The sequence below is a fragment of the Dendrobates tinctorius genome, unplaced genomic scaffold (genome assembly GCF_039654945.1).
Source record: "Dendrobates tinctorius isolate UK_male_01 unplaced genomic scaffold, ASM3965494v1 ptg000070l, whole genome shotgun sequence".
NCBI classification, from domain to species: Eukaryota; Metazoa; Chordata; class Amphibia; order Anura; family Dendrobatidae; genus Dendrobates; species Dendrobates tinctorius.
In genome coordinates, this window is record NW_027361738.1 from 73,519,967 (window position 1) to 73,545,292 (window position 25,326).

At 46.1% G+C, this 25,326-nt stretch overlaps 1 protein-coding gene across 5 annotated transcripts in view; it reads left to right on the plus strand.

Moving 5' to 3' along the window:
• Positions 1 to 246: 246 nt before the first annotated feature.
• Positions 247 to 25,326, plus strand: part of CFAP69 (cilia and flagella associated protein 69) — a 62,615-nt gene continuing 37,535 nt past the window's right edge. Inside the window, exons 1-6 of one of the 5 annotated variants that reach the window (XM_073581891.1) lie at positions 247 to 366; positions 538 to 796; positions 16,843 to 16,905; positions 18,310 to 18,375; positions 19,899 to 20,008; positions 24,718 to 24,794. In XM_073581891.1, the coding sequence (XP_073437992.1) occupies positions 362 to 366; positions 538 to 796; positions 16,843 to 16,905; positions 18,310 to 18,375; positions 19,899 to 20,008; positions 24,718 to 24,794 (580 nt within the window). In that variant the 5' untranslated portion in view covers positions 247 to 361. Of the gene's footprint in view, positions 371 to 537; positions 797 to 16,840; positions 16,906 to 18,309; positions 18,376 to 19,890; positions 20,009 to 24,717; positions 24,795 to 25,326 lie in introns of those variants that run through there. The other 4 variants (XM_073581894.1, XM_073581892.1, XM_073581895.1 and 1 more) reach the window with 4 other exon arrangements.

Here is a 25,326-nt window from a genome sequence, read left to right on the forward strand (position 1 = left end):
TGGGGGCTTTTTTATGGTGCTGGGAAATAAGTGTACAGTGCCCCCCCCCCCCCATCAGTGAGCGAAAATCCTGCGGGTAACAGCTGTATATGACGATTACCCCTTTAAATGCTGCTGCCAATGACGACAGCGGCATCTAAGGGGTTAAACGGTTAAATCTCCCCATTTAACACTATCGGCTCCCCCGCGATCGCCATCACAGGTGCCAATAATTGCCATCGCACATCGAGGACCAAAATTTCATCAGTACATCTCTCAAAGTTTGAGTAAAGACCACCATGAAGTCACTGGGTTGGGAGCAGGAGACCCCAGGCCAGTCCTGACATTGCGGACCGCGGTCAGTACTGCAACCGAGAAATGAATGATGTAGGTATGAAACCAAATCTGTGTCCATGAAGCAAAGTATTGGGGTTTCCCCAAAGCTATCTGCCTCTATAACATCCAAATATTCTTTACATAATGTGTTACAAATAAATAATAAATCCCTTCTTCCCTCCTCTGTGGCCGCCATGATGGCACGATGACGTCACCCCCCAGGAAAGCCCGGAGCTCTCTGCAGACACGGCCTGTCGCCATAGCAACCGTTGTTGTTTGTGTTGCCGAGCAGGGAAGGAGCCGCGCTGTCCTCACTACACAGCCCGCCATGCCGGCAGCTCAGGAGGTGGCGGCTGCCCGGGCCCCGGTACAAGCCAGCAGCATGACCCTCACAGAAGCGATGACGTCAGGAAACGGCAAACCGAACGGACGCCCGGTGGTGAGACTGCTGGTGACGGATACGGAGCTGGTGCAGCGAGAGGTAACGGCCATGACACCTCCCAGCCAGCGGTGGCGCTGTGTGATTACCAAATAATGCTGTATGCAGTGTATACAGACCAGACAACTGCCACGCTGTAACCGTAGAGACCGCCGCCACGCTGTAACCGTAGAGACCGCCGCTACTCTGTAACCGTAGAGACCGCCGCCACGCTGTAACCGTAGAGACCGCCGCTACTCTGTAACCGTAGAGACCGCCGCCACGCTGTAACCGTAGAGACCGCCGCCACTCTGTCACCGTAGAGACCGCCGCCACTCTGTAACCGTAGAGACCGCCGCCACTCTGTAACCGTAGAGACCGCCGCTACTCTGTAATCGTAGAGACCGCCGCCACGCTGTAACCGTAGAGACAGCCGCCACTCTGTAACCGTAGAGACCGCCGCCACTCTGTAACCGTAGAGACCGCCGCCACTCTGTAACCGTAGAGACCGCCGCCACTCTGTAACCGTAGAGACCGCCGCTACTCTGTAACCGTAGAGACCGCCGCTACTCTGTAACCGTAGAGACCGCCGCCACGCTGTAACCGTAGAGACCGCCGCCACTCTGTAACCGTAGAGACCGCCGCTACTCTGTAACCGTAGAGACCGCCGCTACTCTGTAACCGTAGAGACCGCCGCCACTCTGTAACCGTAGAGACCGCCGCCACTCTGTAACCGTAGAGACCGCCGCCACTCTGTAACCGTAGAGACCGCCGCCACTCTGTAACCGTAGAGACCGCCGCTACTCTGTAACCGTAGAGACCGCCGCCACTCTGTAATCGTAGAGACCGCCGCCACGCTGTAACCGTAGAGACAGCCGCCACTCTGTAACCGTAGAGACCGCCGCCACTCTGTAACCGTAGAGACCGCCGCCACTCTGTAACCGTAGAGACCGCCGCCACTCTGTAACCGTAGAGACCGCCGCCACTCTGTAACCGTAGAGACCGCCGCTACTCTGTAACCGTAGAGACCGCCGCTACTCTGTAACCGTAGAGATCGCCGCTACTCTGTAATCGTAGAGACCGCCGCCACGCTGTAACCGTAGAGACCGCCGCCACTCTGTAACCGTAGAGACCGCCGCCACTCTGTAACCGTAGAGACCGCCGCTACTCTGTAACCGTAGAGACCTCCGCCGCGCTGTAACCGTAGAGACCGCTGCTATATTGTAACCGTAGAGTTTGTCGCCATTTTTTGGACCGGTAACTCTTATTTTTTTCATCCAGGGCTCGTTTTTTTTTTGTGTGACGAGCTGACTTTTTATCGATGTCGTTTTGGTCGCTTTCTATGCCATCCTTTTCCGGGAGGTGTGATGAATGAAAATCTCCAATATTTGGGCGTTCACCGGTTTTGCAGATAGCGAAGATGTTTATTTTTTTATTTCTTTTAAAAAGGCGGGGAGAGTTTTTTCACGTGACAGGTTCCTTTAAGGCCACGTTCACACCTTCAGTATTTGGTCAGTATTTTACATCAGTATTTGTAAGCCAAAACCAGGAGTGGGTGATAAATACAGAAGTGGTGACATGTTTCTATTAGGCCTTGTTCACACGTACCGTTTTTTTTAGCGTTTCCGCGGCGGTATTTTCCGCGAAAAATAAGCATCCCATGCATTCCTATGGGATTCCACAATGCTGTGCTAATTCTGCGGTTTCTACCGCGGCGGAATCGCTTCGCGGTAAAAAACGCAGCATGCTCATTAATTTCGCGAAATCGCGGCGATCCCGCACCCATAGGAATGCATTGTTCCGCTTACTTTCCCCATGTGGCTGTGCACACCATGCGAAAAGTAAGCAGAACATTTGCGGATGGTACCCACGGTCCGGAGGAGAGGAGACTGTCCTCCGGGCTTTGGGTACCATATCCCTGTAAAAAATAGAATTAAAATAAAAAATATTGTTATTCTCACCTTCCGGCGTTCCGCGCAGCCTTCCTGCCTCTCTCCACGCTCCCGGTCCCAGTAAGCCTTTGCGAGCGATGACGTCCGTTCTCGCGGGATCGCGAAGTCTCGCGGTCATTCGCGCGACGTCATCGCGAATGACCGTGAGACGTCGCGATCCTGCGAGAATGGACGTCATCACGGTAATTGTCGCAAAGGATTACTGGGACCGGGAGCGTGGAGAGAGGCAGGAAGACTGCGCGGAACGCCGGAAGGTAAGAATAACAATATTTTTTTTTTATTATTATATTTTACATTCTATCTTTTACTATTGATGCCGCATGGGCGGCCTCAGTAGTAAAAAGTTGGTCACACTCGTCAAACACTATGTTTGACAAGTGTGACCAACCTGTCAATCAGTTCTCCAAGCGATGCTACAGATCGCTTGGAAAACGCTAGCAATTCTGCAAGTTAATTACGCTTGCAAAATGCTAGTTTTTCCGCGGGAAAATCGCGGGAATTTAAAATGCGATTTTTCCTGTGGAATGGAATTCCGGAATTCTCGCGGTAATTCCCGCGAGAGTTCCGCTACGTGTGAACCCAGCCTTATACTTTTCCTGATTCTTCTACTCCTGGTTTTGGCTTACAAATACTGATGCAAAATACTGATCAAATACTGAATGTGTGAACGTGGCCTTACTCTGAAGCTGGTGCTGCGTCATTTTTTTTGTTTATAATATATATATATTTTTTTTATTATTGTTTTTTCCAATTTTTATTCTTAATTTGATCCATATGTTAAAGGGGATAAGCGCCCTCTATATTCACTGGCAGAGCTGTATAGGTCTGCATGGGGCCAGCAGCTCTTCTGTGCCTGGAAAACACCTAGTGATCATATGATCGCCGGGTCCATTAAACACATTGGCATTGCAGATGCTTCTATCCTCTAAGTAGTGGTCAGTGAGTGTTATGTAAATGTGAAGTGAAAATAAACCTCTCCTGTTTTCTCCCCAGGGTCCCCAGCTGTGTCTGGCAGCCATAGGTCCTGACCTGCTCCAGCTAAATTGCAGGAACTTTAATCCTGCGCTATAAATTTACACCGGCCCAGTGCAGTATGCTTAGAGAGTTTGGTTATTATGAGGTTAAAATCAAGCTATAGGACTATACCACTCTATAGGAATTGTAGCGGTACCCTGCGAGTCTGCAGTTACATGAGTGACCATATAATGTAAGGTCATGCTGACACCTACAACCTCTAAAGAGTTGTTAAGCTGAGTTTAGTTGGTAGATGTTCCCAAACATACAAAGCTTAAATCTCACATGCCCCAAATGAAGTTATGGGCCGTATAGCACCTGTGTACAGGTGCGTAGAGGCGGTATAGCACATGGGTACATATGAGCAGGGGCGGTATAGCACATGGGTACAGGTGAGCAGGGGCGGTATAGCACCTGTGTACAGGCGCGTAGAGGTGGTATACCACATGGGTACAGGTGAGTAGGGGTGGTATAGCACCTGTGTACAGGCGAGTAGGGGCGGTAAAGCACCTGGGTACAGGCAAGTAGGGGCGGTATAGCACCTGTGTACAGGCGAGATGGGGTGGTATATCACATGGGTACAGGCGAGTAGGGGCGGTATAACACGTGTACAGGAAAGTAGGGGCGGTATAGCACATGTGTCTAGGCAAGTAGGGGCGGTATAGCACCTGTGTACAGGCGAGATGGGGTGGTATATCACATGGGTACAGGTGAGTAGGGGCGGTATAGCACCTGTGTACAGGCGAGTAGGGGCGGTATAGCACATGTGTACAGGAAAGTAGGGGCGGTATAGCACATGTGTCTAGGCAAGTAGGGGCGGTATAACAAATGTACAGGCGAGTAGGGGCAGTATAGCACCTGTGTCTAGGCGAGTAGGGGCAGTATAGCACCTGTGTACAAGCGAGTAGGGGCGGTATAGCACATGTGTCTAGGCGAGTAGGGGCGGTATAACGTGTACAGTCGAGTCGGGGCAGTATAGCACCTGTGTCTAGGCGAGTAGGGGCAGTATAGCACCTGTGTACAAGTGAGTAGGGTTGGTATAGCACATGTGTCTAGGCAAGTAGGGGCGGTATAACACGTGTACAGGCGAGTAGGGGCGGTATAGCACCTGTGTCTAGGCGAGTAGGGGCAGTATAGCACCTGTGTACAAGCGAGTAGGGGCGGTATAGCACCTGTGTCTAGGCGAGTAGGGGCGGTATAACACGTGTACAGGCGAGTAGGGGCGGTATAGCACCTGTGTCTAGGCGAGTAGGGGCAGTATAGCACCTGTGTACAAGCGAGTAGGGGCGGTATAGCACCTGTGTCTAGGCGAGTAGGGGCAGTATAGCACCTGTGTACAAGCGAGTAGGGGCGGTATAGCACATGTGTCAAGGCGAGTAGGGGCGGTATAACACGTGTACAGGCGAGTAGGGGCGGTATAGCACCTGTGTCTAGGCGAGTAGGGGCGGTATAGCACCTGTGTCTAGGCGAGTAGGGGCGGTATAGCACCTGGGTCTAGGCGAGTAGGGGCAGTATAACACCTGTGTACAGGCGAGTAGAAGCGGTATACCACATGGGTACAGGTGAGCAGGGGCGGTATAGCACCTGTGTACAAGCGAGTAGGGGCGGTATAGCACCTGTGTCTAGGCGAGTAGGGGCAGTATAGCACCTGTGTACAAGCGAGTAGGGGCGGTATAGCACATGTGTCAAGGCGAGTAGGGGTGGTATAACACGTGTACAGGCAAGTAGGGGCGGTATAGCACCTGTGTCTAGGCGAGTAAGGGCGGTATAGCACCTGTGTCTAGGCGAGTAGGGACAGTATAGCACCTGTGTCTAGGCGAGTAGGGGCAGTATAGCACCTGGGTCTAGGCGAGTAGGGGCGGTATAACACCTGTGTACAGGCGAGTAGAAGCGGTATACCACATGGGTACAGGCGAGTAGGGGCGGTATAGCACCTGTGTACAGGCGAGTAGGGGTGGTATAGCACCTGTGTCTAGGCGAGTAGGGGCGGTATAGCACCTGTGTCTAGGCGAGTAGGGGCAGTATAGCACCTGTGTCTAGGCGAGTAGGGGCAGTATAGCACCTGTGTACAAGTGAGTAGGGTTGGTATAGCACATGTGTCTAGGCAAGTAGGGGCGGTATAACACGTGTACAGGCGAGTAGGGGCGGTATAGCACCTGTGTCTAGGCGAGTAGGGGCAGTATAGCACCTGTGTACAAGCGAGTAGGGGCGGTATAGCACCTGTGTCTAGGCGAGTAGGGGCAGTATAGCACCTGTGTACAAGCGAGTAGGGGCGGTATAGCACATGTGTCAAGGCGAGTAGGGGCGGTATAACACGTGTACAGGCGAGTAGGGGCGGTATAGCACCTGTGTCTAGGCGAGTAGGGGCGGTATAGCACCTGTGTCTAGGCGAGTAGGGGCAGTATAGCACCTGTGTCTAGGCGAGTAGGGGCGGTATAGCACCTGGGTCTAGGCGAGTAGGGGCAGTATAACACCTGTGTACAGGCGAGTAGAAGCGGTATACCACATGGGTACAGGTGAGCAGGGGCGGTATAGCACCTGTGTACAAGCGAGTAGGGGCGGTATAGCACCTGTGTCTAGGCGAGTAGGGGCAGTATAGCACCTGTGTACAAGCGAGTAGGGGCAGTATAGCACATGTGTCAAGGCGAGTAGGGGCGGTATAACACGTGTACAGGCGAGTAGGGGCGGTATAGCACCTGTGTCTAGGCGAGTAGGGGCGGTATAGCACCTGTGTCTAGGCGAGTAGGGGCGGTATAGCACCTGGGTCTAGGCGAGTAGGGGCGGTATAACACCTGTGTACAGGCGAGTAGAAGCGGTATACCACATGGGTACAGGCGAGTAGGGGCGGTATAGCACCTGTGTACAGGCGAGTAGGTTGTTGAATGTTTCTAACACCTCTGGAGAGTAATGGTGGTTTTAAGGTTCAGCTGAATATTTTTGATGACGGAGTTAAGCTATCGGGCTGACACATTTTACTTTTCATAATAATTTATTAGCCCGTTTTTCATATGGAAGTAGTATTATGACTGTATTGGGTGGTTGTTCCACAGGAAAAAGATACCATTTTTGTGGGGATCCGATATACCAGTAAGGCCGGCATCACACTAGAGAGGAATACGGACGAGTGAGAGGCAATAAAAAAACGCATTGCCCACGGACCAATGATTCTCTATGGGGCAGCTCCCCTCAGCCGTATTTTTCTCGCGTATTTTCTACGGTCCGTGCCAATGGCAGCATGCTGCGATTGTCAGCGTATTACGACCGTAGTACGCCAGTGCAAGTCTATGGGTGCGCAAAAAAACGCATTACACACGGACCACACATGTGACTTGCGAGAAATACGCAAGACTTTTCCTGGTGACAGGAAATGGAACAATCCATCATCAGGAAGCTTAGACATGCAAATTAGCTCAAAAAGCGCTCCAGACATCCAGGAAGTCAGCCTCCACGGAGTCCTGCAGCGTCATGTCTGGCCACATTAATATGGAGCTCCTAATTGTATTGGTCCAGGAAAGGCCCGAACTTTGTGACCAACGGGATGCCCATTATTCTGACCGGGGCCGCAAAGAGGCGACATGGAGGCGCATCTGTGTGAACATGTTCCCAGACTATGCCCAACGGCCACGTGAGGAGCAACAACAAATTCGTAAGTAATGGCCATTTTTTTTTTCAGCTTAAAGGCCAGAACTGAGCTTTTTTAAATGTAGCCCCTACAATCCTAGACTGTGTATGTAGGTATCCCTGTTTGCTAAAGAAAAATTTAGATAAAAACCACCCCCTACTAGGCCACGTGACTATGTGAAATGTTAGGAATATTGCTTGGGACAATTCACAAAGGTTACAGTCCCTTTTCAATTCACATTGCAGTTGAGGATGTGATGAGACGCTGGCGCAGCATCCGCGACCAGTACCGGCAGGAAAGACAGCAGAGGGCCAGGAGTGGGACAGCAACACCGACCAAGCGGAAATACATCTATTTTGACCGCTTGGCATTTTTGGCACCAAGTATGGATCTCAGACCGTAAGTACAGACATCACACCACATGACACATATGCTTTTTAGGGTCAGAGCTACATTTTGTTTTTTATACATTTCCTAACAGAACTCAGTCCAACCTCACAGAGAGGGAGACAGGGTCGGATACCGAGCCCATTATAGACCCGGACGGGGGATGTGAAGAGGTGGCTGGCCCATCTTCTGACCAGAGCTTTTGCAACCCCCAAGCTCCACCAACATCAGGCCCAGCATCAGGTTCTGCACCTGGTCCAGACCCAGCAGAGCCACCAGAAGCCAGCAACTTAGAAGACCCTGGCAACAGCAGCAGCCCTACTGGCCGTGTTGAGGGGTCCCCCCAGCCTGCAGCCATAGGCCGCCGTGGGAGACCGAGAAGGGACAACACTGCCACTGATACCCGGAAGCATGTAGACACAGGTGTCCTAAATTACCTGTCCATGGCTGCCCAGGATGAAGGTGAAGAGGCATATTTCCGAATCCTGGCCCGGTACCTCCGTCTCCTACCCCGTGAGGTGAGGCTACGTGTGCGCAGATCCATTCAGATTCTAATTGATGCATGCATGCACCCCTATGACCCATATGAGTTGTTTGTGTATCTTGAGAGGTGGCAGCTCTCAACTCGTAACTGTCTCCGCCTTGTCCGACAACCAGCTGTGCATGCTTAATTAGGATCTGAGTGTCCGCCTGCACGTGTGCCTACACCTCCACCCATTCCCTCCCCCAAACCAACCTTGGCAACAACAGGGTCAAATGGCAGCCTATAACCAACGTGCCCAATATGGCCACTTATACAGACCTAGTGTTGGAGGCTGGCCCCAACCTGGGTTTGGACGACATGGTCATATTGGGGGGTATGATGGACGTGGCTACAAGCAGCCACAGGATTATAATCGACAGTATCCTTATGGTCTCTTTGGTGCGCAGCTGCAGGATCATAGCCACATCTTCCCACAGGAGCCAAGATCATCCACCCCAACAGGGTGATGGTCAAGCTGGGCACCCCAACCCCCAACAAAGAGATGAAGGCCTCCCGCCATCACCTCCGCCAAGCTACCAGCAGTTATAAACTAGCTAATTGATTTTTAAATTTTTTTGTTGATATTTATAATTTCTTGCTACCTCTTTGTGTGTCAAAAAATATACAGAAAAGGCTAAATGGCCTGGGCAATATCTGCCATATAACAAAAATATGGTACACCGTATTGTGAGCTATTTTTTGCATTTATAAAACATTTGAAAATGCATCTTTGGCCTTCTTCCTGAATTATTTGAAATCCCACCTCGCTGATCAGCGACAGTTGCTTAGTCGTCGTGGCAACACGGCCGCATTGCTTATTGTACAGGCACATTACAGCCGTTAAAGGCATCACTGCTGCGTTGCTCATTACACAGGCACAGTCCTGTACATATTCTGGAGTACAATGCATTAGGTGACAGCAGAAAGGTGAATGCAGCTCTGGGTGTAACTGGAGTACAATACATTAGGTAAGATCTGAACAGTGACTGCAGCTCTGGCTGTAACAGGAGTATAATACATTTAGGTAAGAGCACAACAGTGACTGCAGATCTGGGTGTAAATGGACTACAATACATTAGGTAAAAGAAGAACAGTGACTGCAGCTCTGGGAGTAACTGGAGTACAATACATTAGATAACAGCAGAACAGTGACTGCAGATCTGGGTGTAACTGGAGTACACTACATTAGGTAACAGCAGAACGGTGACTGCAGCTCCGGGTGTAACAGGAGTATAATACACTAGATGGTGGCCCGATTCTATCGCATCGGGTATTCTAGAGTCTCTGTTAAAATAAAAAATAGTTATATGCTCACCTTCCGACGGCCCCCGGACTCTGTCCCTCCTCTCTCCACGCTCCTGGCATCTTCCGGTCCCAGTAATGCTTAGCGAGAAGGGCCGGAGATGACGTTACTCTCGCGAGAGCGTGACGTCATCAGCGGTGTTTTGCGCTAAGCATTACTGGGACCGGAAGATGCCGGGAGCGTGGTAAGAGGAGAGAAAGAGTCAGGAGGTGAGTAGATCACTCTTTTTTATTTTAACAGAGACTCTAGAATACCCGATGCGATAGAATCGGGCCACCATCTAGTCACATATAAACAGACAACACAAATCAGAGAAGACCAAACCAAAAAAATTATATACACACACATAAGAACATCACAACATAGATACAGCCTGATCTTGCCAGGTAGTAGAACCATGAGGTGAAACAAAATACTGGGTGAACACATCACGTACTTTGAGTCCTGAGAGAGGACGCTGTAAAGGGAGCACATGTGGCCTAGGCCTAGCCCCATTGTCCACCACACCTTCAGTCACATCAGATGAGGAGCAATCATGCAGTCTAGTGAAGTTATGGAGGACCACACAAGCTTTGATGACCTCATTGACATTGGCTTCACTCAGCTGAATGGCAGACTGGAGGACACGCCATTTGGCACAAAGAATGCCGAAGACGCACTCCACCAGTCTTCGGGCACGTGAAAGGCGCACATTAAAAATCCTGCGCCGGTATGGCCTCATGACATGCCTGGTCAATTGGAAGGCTTCATCCCCCACTAGGACATAAGGCACCGCTTCTTGATTTGAACCTGGCAGCTGACGTGGTGGTGGTAGGTCCAACAGGTTATTGCGCAGCCGCCGACCCATAATGGAAGAATTGAAGACTCTAGAGTCTCCAGTTCTTCCATAAGCCCCAATGTCTACAATTATAAACCTGTAGTTGCTGTCAACCAGAGTCAACAATACTACAGAAAAATATTGTTTATAATTATAGAATTGGGACCTTGAGTTCGGCGGCTTACGCACGCGGATGTGCTTCCCATCCAGGGCTCCAATACAATTGGCAGTGCAACTCAAATCCCCTGGCAATCCTCAACCAGTCTCCCATCTTGGGCTCTGGCATGTAGGATGATGAACTCTGGACCAGATTTCCGAACATGTAGCACGAACGATGCCGGATATTGTCGATCGCCCAATTAAAAACTCCAGATGGAGTGCTGCATAAGAAAGGCCAGTTGAGAGGAACCTACAACTAAACAAATGTAGAAAATATATACATTAAAATACATGCTCAAGGTTGCACACATTACATATAGATCACCAGAACAGTGTGTAAGTAAGAAGCTAGGCGAACAATACACATACACATGTCCCACGGCTATGTAATGTAGAATAACACATCAAAGTGTTCTAAGTTTGAGAGCATATATTTGGTATCAATACCTAATGTTTCTTGGCCAAAAAGGGGTTACCGAGTAAGAGAATTAGTTGAGAAAATAATCATTTACATACATTCTGTAGCTGAGAAATACATACCGTAACGTAAGGAGAAGGCGCTCCTCCGCAGAGATACATTTGCGCATCCGGGTGTCCTGGAAGGTGATCCCTCAAAGCACTGTCTCCAACAAAGCATCAAAGGTAGACACGGTCATCCGACAATAGAGGAAAAACTTGTCAGGATGTGTTCTCAGAGCTGCATAAAGCCTGTGAAAATGGCCTTTATTGAGGCGTTGTCTCAAATGCGGATGCACCCACATTCGTCTCCTCCTCCTCGGATCCACAAAACCCAGTTGAACACAACTGGACAAAACCCAGTTGAACACAAGACGGTCAGTTGGGGTGAACTGAAGTGTGTCAGACATGTTTGCTAACAACTAGCAAGACACCCACACAAGCACAGCACCAAAATGGGCAGCTTGGAGGCTGCCACCTGATGCTGAGGCAATAAATAGGGTTGGTGCTCATGATTTAAATTATGTGCAGGCCTCAAAACCGTTAAATGTCCATCTTGCAAGGTTGCGAGAAAAAACGGTATACGGATGCTATACGGATTACGTACGGATGCTTACATGAGAAAAATACGCGCCCACTCCCTGACAACGGATGACATACGGAGCACTATTTAGGGACCATTTATGCGTATTATGGACGTAAAATACGGTCCGTATTTTTCTACCTTGTGTGTGACTCCAGCCTAATGGAAACTGTGGTATAAAAGCCATATGCAAATCAGGACAGAAGTGCACTGGAGGCGTGGCAATGCATACAATGCACTTCCAGTGGCCTCAACACTAGATTGCTCATGTGTGAGACATCAGATCTATAAAAAAAAATATATATATATAATTTTTATAAAAGGAGAAGCCCAGACCCAGTCATACCACTAGTTCCATTTGTACTAAGCTGCTGACCGGTTCCGTTGTCATAGTGAAGCAACCAATATTACAGCTCTAAAGGGAACCTGTCACATTGCACATGTAGTCCAGTCTGTGGCAGCAGGCTATAGAGCAGAACAGCTGAGCAGATTAATATATATATACAGTTAGGTCCATATATATTTGGACAGAGACAACATTTTTCTAATTTTGGTTCTAGACATTACCACAATGAATTTTAAACCAAACCATTCAGATGCAGTTGAAGTTCAAACTTTCAGCTTTGATTTGAGGGTATCCCCATTAAAATTGGTTGAAGGGTTTAGGAGTTTCAGCTCCTTATCATGTGCCACCCTGTTTTTAAAGGGACCAAAAGTAATTGGACAATTGACTCCAAGGCTATTTCATGGACAGGTGTGGGCAATCCCTTCGTTATGTCATTCTCAATTAAGCAGATAAAAGACCTGGAGTTGATTTGAGATGTGGTGCTTGCATTTGGAAGGTTTTGCTGTGAAGGAAACAAGCGGTCAAAGGAGCTCTCCATGCAGGTGAAACAAGCCATCCTTAAGCTGTAAAAACAGAAAAAACCCATCCGAGAAATTGCTACAACATTAGGAGTGGTAAAATCTACAGTTTGGTACATCCTGAGAAAGAAAGAAAGCACTGGTGAACTCATCAATGCAAAAAGACCTGGGCGCCCACGGAAGACAACAGTGGTGGATGATCGCAGAATAATCTCCATGGTGAAGAGAAACCCCTTCACAACAGCCAACCAAGTGAACAACACTCTCCAGGAGGTAGGCGTATCAATATCCAAATCTACCAGAAAGAGAAGACTGCATGAAAGTAAATACAGAGGGTTCACTGCACGGTGCAAGCCACTCATAAGCATCAAGAATCAAAAGGCTAGACTGGACTTTGCTAAAAAAAACATCTAAAAAAGCCAGCACAGTTCTGGAAGAGCATTCTTTGGACAGATGAAACCAAGATCAACCTCTACCAGAATGATGGAAAGAGAAAAGTATGGTGAAGGCGTGGTACAGCTCATGATCCAAAGCATACCACACCATCTGTAAAACACGGCGGAGGCAGTGTGATGGCTTGGGCATGCATGGCTGCCAGTGACACTGGGTCACTAGTGTTTATTGATGATGTGACACAGGACAGAAGCAGCCGAATGAATTCTGAGGTATTCTGAGTCATACTGTGTGCTCAGATCCAGCCAAATGCAGCCAAACTGATTGGTCGTCGTTTCATACTACAGATGGACAATGACCCAAAACATAAAGCCAAAGCAACCCAGGAGTTTATTAAAGCAAAGAAGTGGAATATTCTTGAATGGCCAAGTCAGTCACCTGATCTCAACCCAATTGAGCATGCATTTCACTTATTAAAGACTAAACTTCAGACAGAAAGGCCCACAAACAAACAGCAACTGAAAACCACCGCAGTGAAGGCCTGGCAGAGCATCAAAAAGGAGGGAACACAGCGTCTGGTGATGTCCATGAGTTCAAGACTTCAGGCAGTCATTGCCAACAAAGGGTTTTCAACCAAGTACTAGAAATGAACATTTTATTTACAATTATTTAATCTGTCCAATTACGTTTGGTCCCTTTAAAAACAGGGTGGCACATGTTAAGGAGCTGACACTCCTAAACCCTTCATCCAATTCTAATGTGGATACCCTCAAATGAAAGCTGAAAGTCTGAACTTCAACTGCATCTGAATTGTTTTGTTTAAAATTCATTGTGGTAATGTCTAGAACCAAAATTAGAAAAATGTCTCTGTCCAAATATATATGGACCTAACTGTGTGTATATACAGTCATATGTAAAAGTTTGGGCACCCCTATTAATGTTAACCTATTTTCTTTATAACAATTTTGGTTTTTGCAACAGTTATTTCAGTTTCATATATCTAATAACTGATGGACTCAGTTATATTTCTGGATTCAAATGAGGTTTATTGTACTAACAGAAAATGTGCAATCTGCATTTAAACAAAATTTGACCGGTGCAAAAGTATGGGCACCCTTATCATTTTCTTGATTTGAACACTCCTAACTACTTTTTACTGACTTCCTGAAGCACTAAATTGGTTTTGTAGCCTCATTGAGCTTTGAACTTCATAGCCAGGTGTATCAAATCATGAGAAAAGGTATTTAAAGTGGCCACTTGCAAGTAGTTCTCCTATTTGATTCTCCTATGAAGAGTGGCATCATGGGCTCCTCAAAACAACTCTCAAATGATCTGAAAACAAAGATTATTCAACATAGCTTTTCAGGGGAAGGATACAAAAAGTTGTCTCAGAGATTTAACCTGTCAGTTTCCACTGTGAGGAACATAGTAAGGAAATGGAAGAACACAGGTACAGTTCTTGTTAAGCCCAGAAGTGGCAGGCCAAGAAAAATATCAGAAAGGCAGAGAAGAAGAATGGTGAGAACAGTCAAGGACAATCCACAGACCACCTCCAAAGACCTGCAGCATCATCTTGCTGCAGATGGTGTCACTGTGCATCGGTCAACAATACAGCGCACTTTGTACAAGGAGAAGCTGTATGGGAGAATGATGCGAAAGAAGCCGTTTCTGCAAGCACGCCACAAACAGAGTCGCCTGAGGTATGCAAAAGCACATTTGGACAAGCCAGTTACATTTTGGAAGAAGGTCCTGTGGACTGATAAAACAAAGATTGAGTTGTTTGGTCATACAAAAAGGCGTTATGCATGCGCTGTATTGTTGACCGATGCACAGTGACACCATCTGCAGCAAGATGATGCTGCAGGTCTTTGGAGGTGGTCTGTGGATTGTCCTTGACTGTTCTCACCATTCTTCTTCTCTGCCTTTCTGATATTTTTCTTGGCCTGCCACTTCTGGGCTTAACAAGAACTGTACCTGTGTTCTTCCATTTCCTTACTATGTTCCTCACAGTGGAAACTGACTGGTTAAATCTCTGAGACAACTTTTTGTATCCTTCCCCTGAAAAGCTATGTTGAATAATCTTTGTTTTCAGATCATTTGAGAGTTGTTTTGAGGAGCCCATGATGCCACTCTTCATAGGAGAATCAAATAGGAGAACTACTTGCAAGTGGCCACCTTAAATACCTTTTCTCATGATTTGATACACCTGGCTATGAAGTTCAAAGCTCAATGAGGTTACAAAACCAATTTAGTGCTTCAGGAAGTCAGTAAAAAGTAGTTAGGAGTGTTCAAATCAAGAAAATGATAAGGGTGCCCATACTTTTGCACCGGTCAAATTTTGTTTAAATGCAGATTGCACATTTTCTGTTAGTACAATAAACCTCATTTGAATCCAGAAATATAACTGAGTCCATCAGTTATTAGATATATGAAACTGAAATACCTGTTGCAAAAACCAAAATTGTTATAAAGAAAAAAGGTTAACATTAATAGGGGTGCCCAAACTTTTACATATGACTGTGTATATATATATATATACACTCACTGGCCACTTTATTAGGTACACCTGTCCAACTGTGTGTTAAGACTTAATTTCTAATCAGCCAATCACATGGCGGCAACTCAGTGCATTTAGGCATGTAGACATGGTCAAGACAATCTCCTGCAGTTCAAACCGAGCATCAGTATGGGGAAGAAAGGTGATTTGAGTGCCTTTGAACGTGGCATGATTGTTGGTGCCAGAAGGGCTGGTCTGAGAATTTCAGAAACTGCTGATCTACTGGGATTTTCACGCACAACCATCTCTAGGGTTTACAGAGAATGGTCCGAAAAAGAAAAAAAAAACAGTGAGCGGCAGTTCTGTGGCCGGAAATGCCTTGTTGATGCCAGAGGTCAGAGGAGAATGGGCAGACTGGTTCGAGCTGATAGAAAGGCAACAGTGACTCAAATTGCCACCCGTTACAACCAAGGTAGGCAGAAGAGCATCTCTGAACGCACAGTGCGTCGAACTTTGAGGCAGATGGGCTACAGCAGCAGAAGACCACACTGGGTACCACTCCTCTCAGCTAAGAACAGGAAACTGAGGCTACAATTTGCACAAGCTCATCGAAATTGGACAGTAGAAGATTGGAAAAACGTTGCCTGGTCTGATGAGTCTCGATTTCTGCTGCGACATTCGGATGGTAGGGTCAGAATTTGGCGTAAACAACATGAAAGCATGGATCCATCCTGCCTTGTATCAACGGTTCAGGCTGGTGGTGGTGGTGTCTTGGTGTGGGGAATTTTTTCTGGGCACTCTTTGGGCCCCTTGGTACCAATTGAGCATCGTTGCAACGCCACAGCCTACCTGAGTATTGTTGCTGACCATGTCCATCCCTTTATGACCACAATGTACCCAACATCTGATGGCTACTTTCAGCAGGATAATGCGCCATGTCATAAAGCTCGAATCATCTCAGATTGGTTTCTTGAACATGACAATGAGTTCACTGTACTCAAATGGCCTCCTCAGTCACCAGATCTCAATCCAATAGAGCATCTTTGGGATGTGGTGGAACGGGAGATTCGCATCAGGGATGTGCAGCCGACAAATCTGCGCCAACTGTGTGATGCCATCATGTCAATATGGTCCAAAATCTCTGAGGAATGCTTCCAGCACCTTGTTGAATCTCTGCCACGAAGAATTGAGGCAGTTCTGAAGGCAAAAGGGGGTCCAACCCCTTACTAGCATGGTGTACCTAATAAAGTGGCCAGTGAGTGTATATATATATATATATATAGGTTTTGTGGCAAAAGATTCAGTAAAACTTGTATTTTACCAATTGAAATCTCTGCTCTTCCTCTGCTCAGGAGTCCAGGGGGCGGTCCTTCTTCACTAAAAGGGCCACCCCTTGGACTCTTAAGCTTAACATAAAGCTCTATACCATGCTGCCAGCAGATCAGACACCATATATCATAACTTCCCTCTAAATTGAAAACATATAAGGCCTTTTTTTGTTTTGATGTTTTATTGTTGATTTTTTTCTTTTTTTCACAGGCCATTCAGTTTAAACCCATGGATCTGGGTCGCGTGGTCAAATTGTTTGAAGGTCCATTCTCTGTAAGTCGCAGGGTGATTGTGCTTCTTCCTTCTTACTTTCTGCACCACATACAAATCGTGTAAATAGGACTGAGCTTCAGAGTCACGCCGAATCCAACTCCTTTAAAGGGAATCTGTCACCCACATTTAGTGATATCATGTAAAGATATCACTAAATAGTGCGTCCCATAAGGATTCTATTAGGGCTTTTGACTCCCCCGACCCCGCACCTTTGAGGCATAAATACCTTTTTTAGCTTGTTGGGGATGCATGCAAATCGCCGCGGTCCGATCCGATGGGCGTGGCTTAGTAGTCTCCCCCCCCCACCTCCTCAACTTGCTTTACGTAATCTTCGTCTGTGAATACCACATACGCCATTGGTTTCCGCGCTTGCGCAATGTTAAAGCCCCCGGCGCGTGCGCAGTATGCTTTGCCCAACTGTGGGCGAAGCATAAATCGCTACGGTATTTTCCAGCGCGGTCTATGCCCCGGAAGTCTTCACATGCAGGACATACTTCCGGGGCATAGACCGCGCTGGAAAATACCGGCGCATGCGCAGTACCAATTATATGCTTCGCCCACAGTTGGGCAAAGCATACTGCTCAGGCGCCGGGGGCCTTTACATTGCGCAAGCGCGGAAACCAACGGCGTCTGTGGTATTCACAGACGTAGATTACGTGAAGCAAGCCGAGGAGGGGGGGGCGACTACTAAGCCACGCCCATCGGACCGGACCGCGGCAATTTGCATGCTTCCCCAACAAGCTAAAAAAGGTATTAATGCCTCAATGGTGCGGGGTCAGGGGGAATCAAAAATCCTAATAGAATCCTTATGGGACGCACAATTTAGTGATATCTTTACATGTTATCACTAAAAATGGGTGACAGATTCCCTTAAAGGGGTTGTCCAGGACTGTGAAATTAATGGACTCCAGGTCATTAAAGGGTTATTTCCATCGTGACGGATGGATAGCGGTGGACAGTGCTTATAAAAACAAGCACTTTTGCAGTTTACCGCTTATTAAAATCTGCAGACACACTTAAGATATTACGTTTTTTTTTTTATATATAAGTCTGGTTGCCTAAGATACCGACCACTTCTGCTGTCCAACGTGCAAGTGCAGCGTTGAAGCCAACGATCATGGCCAGCTTTAAAATACAAGCTGAATAGAAAAGAACCTGTAGTCTCTGCGCGTGTTCCGGTGGCCGGTCTCCAAGGCAACAATCTGTAAACAAAAGAAAACTGTTAACAGCTGAAAATTTTAATTAGCCGTAAATGGCAGAAGTGCTTATTTTTACAAGCTCCATCTATGAAGATAGGAGTATTATCTCGGTTTTCATTCCTTCAAATCCGTACGGTATGTCAGTGGGATTAATCTTTGTCCAGGCATATTAAAGGTAAATCACGTCCTTCTTCTTGTTTTGCAGAAAGATTTACTTGAGAGACATATGAAGGCTTTAAAGAAAGTCGGCAAGCATTACTACAACGGCATTGTATCTTTTTAATTTAACAAAATGCTCACAATTAAAAAAAAAAAAAAATAATACCCCATCAACCCCTCCATAAATGCCCTTTCTTTCGATTCTATTTTATCTCATTTTGCAATTAAAACTGAGAAATATATAAAGAAATCTTGTCTGTGTGTCTCAGGAGATCATCAATGTCCCCCTCCTCTTCCCCACTGTCCTTTATCTGGCTGCTAGAGAACTGGCTGCAGCAGGAGCCTCCCCCCTCTGCCCTGTCTGTTATAAGCCTTTGACTTTTCTCCCCCTTTGACTTGAAAATTGAACTGATCAGCAGGAGATGAACCCCTGTATCCTCTGATTTTTTTTTTTATATAAATGATATAAAGCATCTTTAGACTTAACAGTGGAGACAGGTGAACTCCTCGGTTTATTTTAATTGCAGGTCATTGAAATGTAAATCCATCGACACCTTTATATCTTCTATCTGTTGCTGCACTCCCAAGCAATCAACATTATTAGTTATATATAAATGAGGCTTTAAGTGCTCGGGGTGTGACCTAGCACTTCCCAAGCCTCTGTCTCCCAGAGTTGTTTTTACTGTCTAGCACCAGCCTATTTAGATTGATTGATTGCTCACTGTCTGGAAATGAGAGCGCGAGTTGTCAATCAAGCTAAAAAGATGCTGGGTGGGGACACAACCTCCAGAGGCAGGGAATTGAGAAGTCCTCTGTCACACCCAGAGCACTTAACGCTTCATTTGCTTATGAATTGAAACAATGGTTTCTTAGAAATGCAGCAACGGATAAGAGATAAAAAATATTAATGGATTTAGCTTTGAGGTTTGAGGGGATTTGATATTCCTTTTAATGAGCAATATCTCTATAGTGCACACGGTGCTGTTTTTTTTTTCCCCACATATTATATCGAGCATTTTTATATTATAATCAATAAAGAGAGAATTGGAAGCAAATTTTAATGTGGATTTTGGAGCAGAATCTGCTCCAAATCATAACATTATTGAGATGTGTTATCACTGTAACAGGTACATATGTCTGCTATGGGCGGTCTTTTGTACCTATCTGTTATCGCTGTGAGCTATGACCGAGTGTGGCAGACCACAGAGTTGAAATATTAAAGGGGTATTCCCATCTCCAAGGTCCTATGCCTATATGTAGTAGGTATGATAATAATATTAGCAAATATTTCCAATTAGAAATGTAGTATAGTTCTTCTGATTTTCTGTGTGTTGCTTACCCCAGGTGCAGGGCATTGCAGTAGCTTAGGTATCCATGGTTATGACCAATCATATTATGACAGTTAGTTAGTTGCTACCGGTCGTAACCATGGATATCTAAGCTACTGCAATGCCCTGCACATGGGGTAAGCAACAAAGAAAATCAGAAGAACTATACCAAATTTCTAATTGTAGGTATTTGCTAATATTATTCTTATTAAACCTACTACATTTTGGGATAGGATCTCGGAGATGGGAATAACCCTTTAATGTTATCATAGTCATTTGGTTTTTCCTTAACATAAAAGAATAAAAGGTCCTAAAAGATTTACCCCAAATCATGAAATTATTAAACATTTCTGCAACAAAGATAGAAGACCATAAAGATTTCATAGATCCGGTGTGCGACGTTGTCAAGCTATTCGGGTAAGTGCGCTGCCTACATCAACATTTTGGATACTCATTTTTTCCATAAAATACATTTCCTCCCCCAATTCATCACACTGCTTTCACCGGATTTATGGCATAAAACACTTTTTGAAAAGTTGCAACTTTTTTGAACAACCCAAAATTGTGCAACTTTTCTCGTTTTGATGCCAGATCTGCCAAAGTGGGCGCAGCATGAGCGGGACAGGATGTGGCATATACAGAATGGGAGGAATAGGGCTAAGTGACAGCACATGTGAAAAAGACTTGGGTATACTAATAGATCACAGACTGAATATGAGTCAACAGTGTGATGCAGCAGCAAAAAAGGCAAATGCAATTCTAGGATGTATTAACAGAAGCATACAGTCTAGATCACGTGAAGTCATTATTTCCCTCTACTCCTCTTTGGTCAGACCTCATCTGGAATATTGAGTCCAGTTTTGGGCGCCACATTTTAAAAAAGACATCAACAAACTGGAGCAAGTTCAGAAAAGAGCGACCAGAATGGTGACCGGTCTGCAAACCCTGTCTTATGAGGAAAGGTTGCAGGATTTGGGAATGTTTAGCTTGCAAAAGAGAAGACTGAGAGGAGACTTAATAGCTGTCTACAAATATCTAAAGGGCTGTCACATTGTAGAAGGATCAACTTTATTCTCATTTGCACAAGGAAAGACTAGAAGCAATGGGATGAAACTGAATGGGAGGAGACACAGATTAGATATTAGAAAAAACTTTTTGACAGTTAGAGTGATCAATGAGTGGAACAAGCTGCCACGAGAAGTGGTGAGTTCTCCTTCAATGGAAGTCTTCAAACAGAGGCTGGACAGACATCTGACTGGGATGATTTAGCGAATCCTGCTTTGAGCAGGGGGTTGGACCAGATGGCCCAGGAGGTCCCTTCCAACTCTACGATTCTATGATTCTCTCGACAAATTGTTCAAAAGTTACTGGAGTAACATTCATGGCGAGGCGCACGCCAGTGTTAGGATGCAATGAATTACACGCATCTTTCTCCACCTCGCGTCTTCATACAGACTGGCGTGTACAACACCAGCATTAATAAATCCAGCCCATTGTGTTCTATGGGGATGTCCGGGGTAACAAAAAGTTGCGATGCATCATTTCTTTGCAGGAAACAGCGCCACTCTTGTCCATGGGCTGTGCTTGGTATTGCAGCTGAACTCCATTTAATAATGTAAACCAAAGACATACTTCCTACTTTTTTGGAGGGATGATCAAAAACAGGATAAACCCCCCTCCATCACTTTCTTCTGCAGTACAGACCCCTTATCTAAGGGAACACAAGACTTGGTTTCATTGGATAGATTTCCAAAAATCAGAAGAACTCTGAGATTTCTATCAAGATTCAGAATGAGATGATATACATCTGCAAACTGCTGCACGATTCTCCCATTTTGGGGTCCCGTATGCCTCCACCCTGTTTTTCTCTTTTTTAGGCCTCATTCATACCTCAGTATTTTTGATCAGTATTTGTATGCCAAAACCTGGATTGTCTCAAAAACACAGAGCAGGTGTCAATCTATCAATTAGGCCGGGATCACACATGCGAGGAGTACGGCCGAGTCTCGCATGTTAATACCCGGCACTCGGATTGGAGCGTGCGGCCGCATAGAAATACATGGAGCTGCACGCTCCGCTCCTGAGTGCCGGTGATTAACATGCGAGACTCGGCCGTACTCCTCGCATGTGTGATCCTGGCCTTAAACTTTTCCTCACTCTTAGTTTTGGCTTGCAAATACTGATATGTGACTGAGGCCTAAGGGTGTGTACACATGTTGTGGATTCGTCTGCGGATCTGCTGCAGATTTCCAAGGGATGTACAGTACCATCTTATCCTATGGAAAACAAAAACCGCTGTGCACATGCTGCGGTAAATTCCGCTGTTTATTTCCCGCAGCATGTCAATTCTTTGGGCGGATTCCGCAGCATCTTTACACCCATTCCATTCTAGGAATCCGCAGGTGTGAAAACACAGACGACATCCGCAGGTAAAACGCGGGCATTTTGACCTGCGGACTCTACAGATTCCACGCGTAAAAATCCGCAACGTGTGCACATCCCCTTAGGGCTCATCCAGACATCCGTGGATCTCAGTCCGATCACAGACTGCAGTGCACAGATTGGTCACAGGCCTCTCGACCCGAGCGTGACGGCTTTTCTTATTTCTATGAGGCTGTCACTCTCGGGTCAGGAGAGCCGCAGACAGTCCGTACATTGTGGTCCGCGCTCAGGCCGATTTGCACAGACGTCTGCATGAGCCCGAACTCTTTCTCTTCATCTCTTATTCCACCCTTTCCCTTAGTTCTTTGCTACCTCTTACCATGGGATTTTTTTTCCCTAAAATAAAATAAAAAACTCTTTTGCAGACCAAGAGCAGTAGTTTTCCTCCCCTCCCTATTGATTTTAATAGTTCATACTCTTAAAAATTATGTTTGACCTCTGCTTTTTCACTGTTAGGCTACTTTCCCACAGTGGAGTCTTTGATGTTGCGCATTTTTGAAATGCAAGTGACCTATGTTATATAATAGGTGCATAAAATCTGCAACATCAAAAACGCACCAAAAACCTCACTGTGGGAACGTAGCCCTGAGTTGTTGAGCTCAGTGCTCTATACATAGTCCCCAACATTTCTGGAGGCACGAAAATAAACGTTTACACCCCATCTTTTTTCCAGTCAAGATGTGGAAAATCTGAAAAAGTTAGTAACTTTGGAGTGGTGTTTGCTCAACTCTTTCTGTGGTCCACCTTTTATTTAATAAACATTTTTTTTTAAGTAATTGTTGCTACGTTTCTCAGAACATCTAGGTGGCGTATGGAAAAGTGGAGACATCTCGGAAGAGTCAAAATATCTACCAAACCCTTTCCAAACCTGCAGAGACATAGAGGAATGGATGTATATTTAAAGACATTTTGGCTATGGGAAAAAAAATTCCATCAGGCCCGCAGTCAGATTGGAAGCTGCTGTGTCTAAAAAATGTACAGCGAATACAGTGAAAGTTTTAAATAGTTCACCATAAGGATCACACTATAACGAGCTTGATATTGATGCCATTTATACAGACATAATCCCTTTACATCCTCTTCTGACATGTCTCCTTTAAACGGAATCTGTCATCAAGATTTTGTTATGTAATCTGAGGACAGAATGACGTAGGGGCTGAGACCCTGATTTCAGCGATGTGTCACTTATTAGGATGGGTGCTCTTGCTTCCATACAATGAGTGTTATATCACCAGGACATTATCACTTCACAGACCAGGTGCCTTTGCCAAGTGGTCCGACCACACCCTCTGCTCTGATACTTAGCTCACTGTCAATAGACAATATACACAGGAAGCTGTGGTGTGGGCAGGGGAGCTTTCTAAGCTCTGCTACATCTAAAAACTCTGTGTATCAACTGCTGCACTCAATAATCTAAGTGACTACTGAGAGTGCTGCTGTCAGATGAGGTAGCAAAAACCTGGTGACAAATTCACTTTAAAGCAGATCTGTCACTAAATTTCAAAATAAAATCTGCATACATTAATAAATAAATAGATGTACTAGACCCAATGAGGCTGGTGTACTTTGCTACTTTGAAAATTCATGTTAAAAAGTCCTGTTATTAGGATGAGCATTTTATGACTCCAGCTAAGGAGTGAGAGAGCTCGTGAGTCCAAGTGTATCCAGTCTCTGCCCACTCAGCCCAACTGAAAGCCGCAGCTTGTACTGAGCAGTCTGAGATCTCAGCTGCAGCAGGACACTAAGGATCTGTCAATCAGGCTATGTGTGTGGAGATTCAGTGTCAGGGAGGAGGGACACTGAGTAGCTGTCAATGAGCTTAGATGGGCGAAGATTCAACAGGCAGGAGGGATACCGAGAAGCTGTCAATAAGTTTAGTGAGTGGGCAATAGGTTTAGATTGGCATCAGCAGTGAGGAGGGACACTGAGGAGCTGTCAATAAGTTTAGATGGGCAGCAGCAGTGAAGAGGGACACTGAGGAGCTGGCAATAAGTTTAGATGGGCAGCAGCAGTGAGTAGGGCCACTGAGGAGCTGTCAATAAGTTTAGATGTGCAGCAGCAGTGAGGAGGGCCACTGAAGAGCTGTCAATAAGCTTAGATGTGCAGCAGCAGTGAGGAGGGCCACTGAAGAGCTGGCAATCAGGATAGGTATGGAGATTTGGCATCAGGGAGGAGGGACACTGAAGAGCTGTCAATAAGTTTAAAAGGACAGCAGCAGTGAGGAGAGCCACTGAGGAGCTTTCAATAAGTTTAGATGGGCAGCAGCAGTGAGGAGGGCCACTGAGGAGCTGTCAATAAGCTTAGATGTGCAGCAGCAGTGAGGAGGGCCACAGAGGAGCTGACAATTATGCCAGGTGGACAGAGATTCAGCAGCAGGGAGGAGAGACACTGAGGATATGTCAATCTGGCCAGGTGAACGGAGATTGAACTGAACTTCGATAAAGGATTATACAGGCATTCTGACACGAGTTAGAGTAAGTACACCAGCCTAATCAGGTCTATTTAATAATGTATGCTGTTGTGTATTGTGAAGTCTGGTGACAGGTCCGCTGGTCTACAACTATTTACTCACTAAGAAGATTGTCATTGGACGGGAAGTTTCCGGCAGATTGAAATAACACAACCTCCTGACTTGTCTTGTCATAGCCTTCTATTGTGTCCTCCTTAATCTCTTGTGTCTGTAGCCTTCCTTTTCTGAAAGAGAAGATGTCAGATGAAGTCTTGTACGCACAAACCGTCGCAGAGTCACTATCCCAGCTAGGTGAGTTGTACCAAAGTGCCACATTAAATTAAAGGGTTTTTCCATACTTTTACATTTGATGTCCTAGCCCCAAGGATAGGCCATCAATATTAGATCAAAGGGGGACACATCAGCAGAGGCAGCGGCGCTCCTGGGCTGCAGCCACGTAAATATTCACATTGGTTTCTGACCAGTTTGTTCTTCCCTGGATCATACTTTTCGTAGCAGCAGAGCAAGACATTGCAGCATTGTCCTCTTTACTTGAATGCAACAACAATGGATGTATCATAAGGAATAGGCCATCAATTTGTAAAAAGAATAATTATTTTCAATCATTGTAACATCCTAATTCAAAGTATTTTAACCCCTTGGTGACAGATGGCATACTTGTACAGTGAGCACTACCTGTGGGGGGGAGTGAGCTCAGGAGCTGAGCTTGTACCATCCATATACTGTGGATGTCAGCAGTGTTGTACAGCCGGCACCTAACAGGATTCTGCTGTGAGCTCTGATCATAGCAGTATAAATCCTTAGACACCAATGGTGACATCAG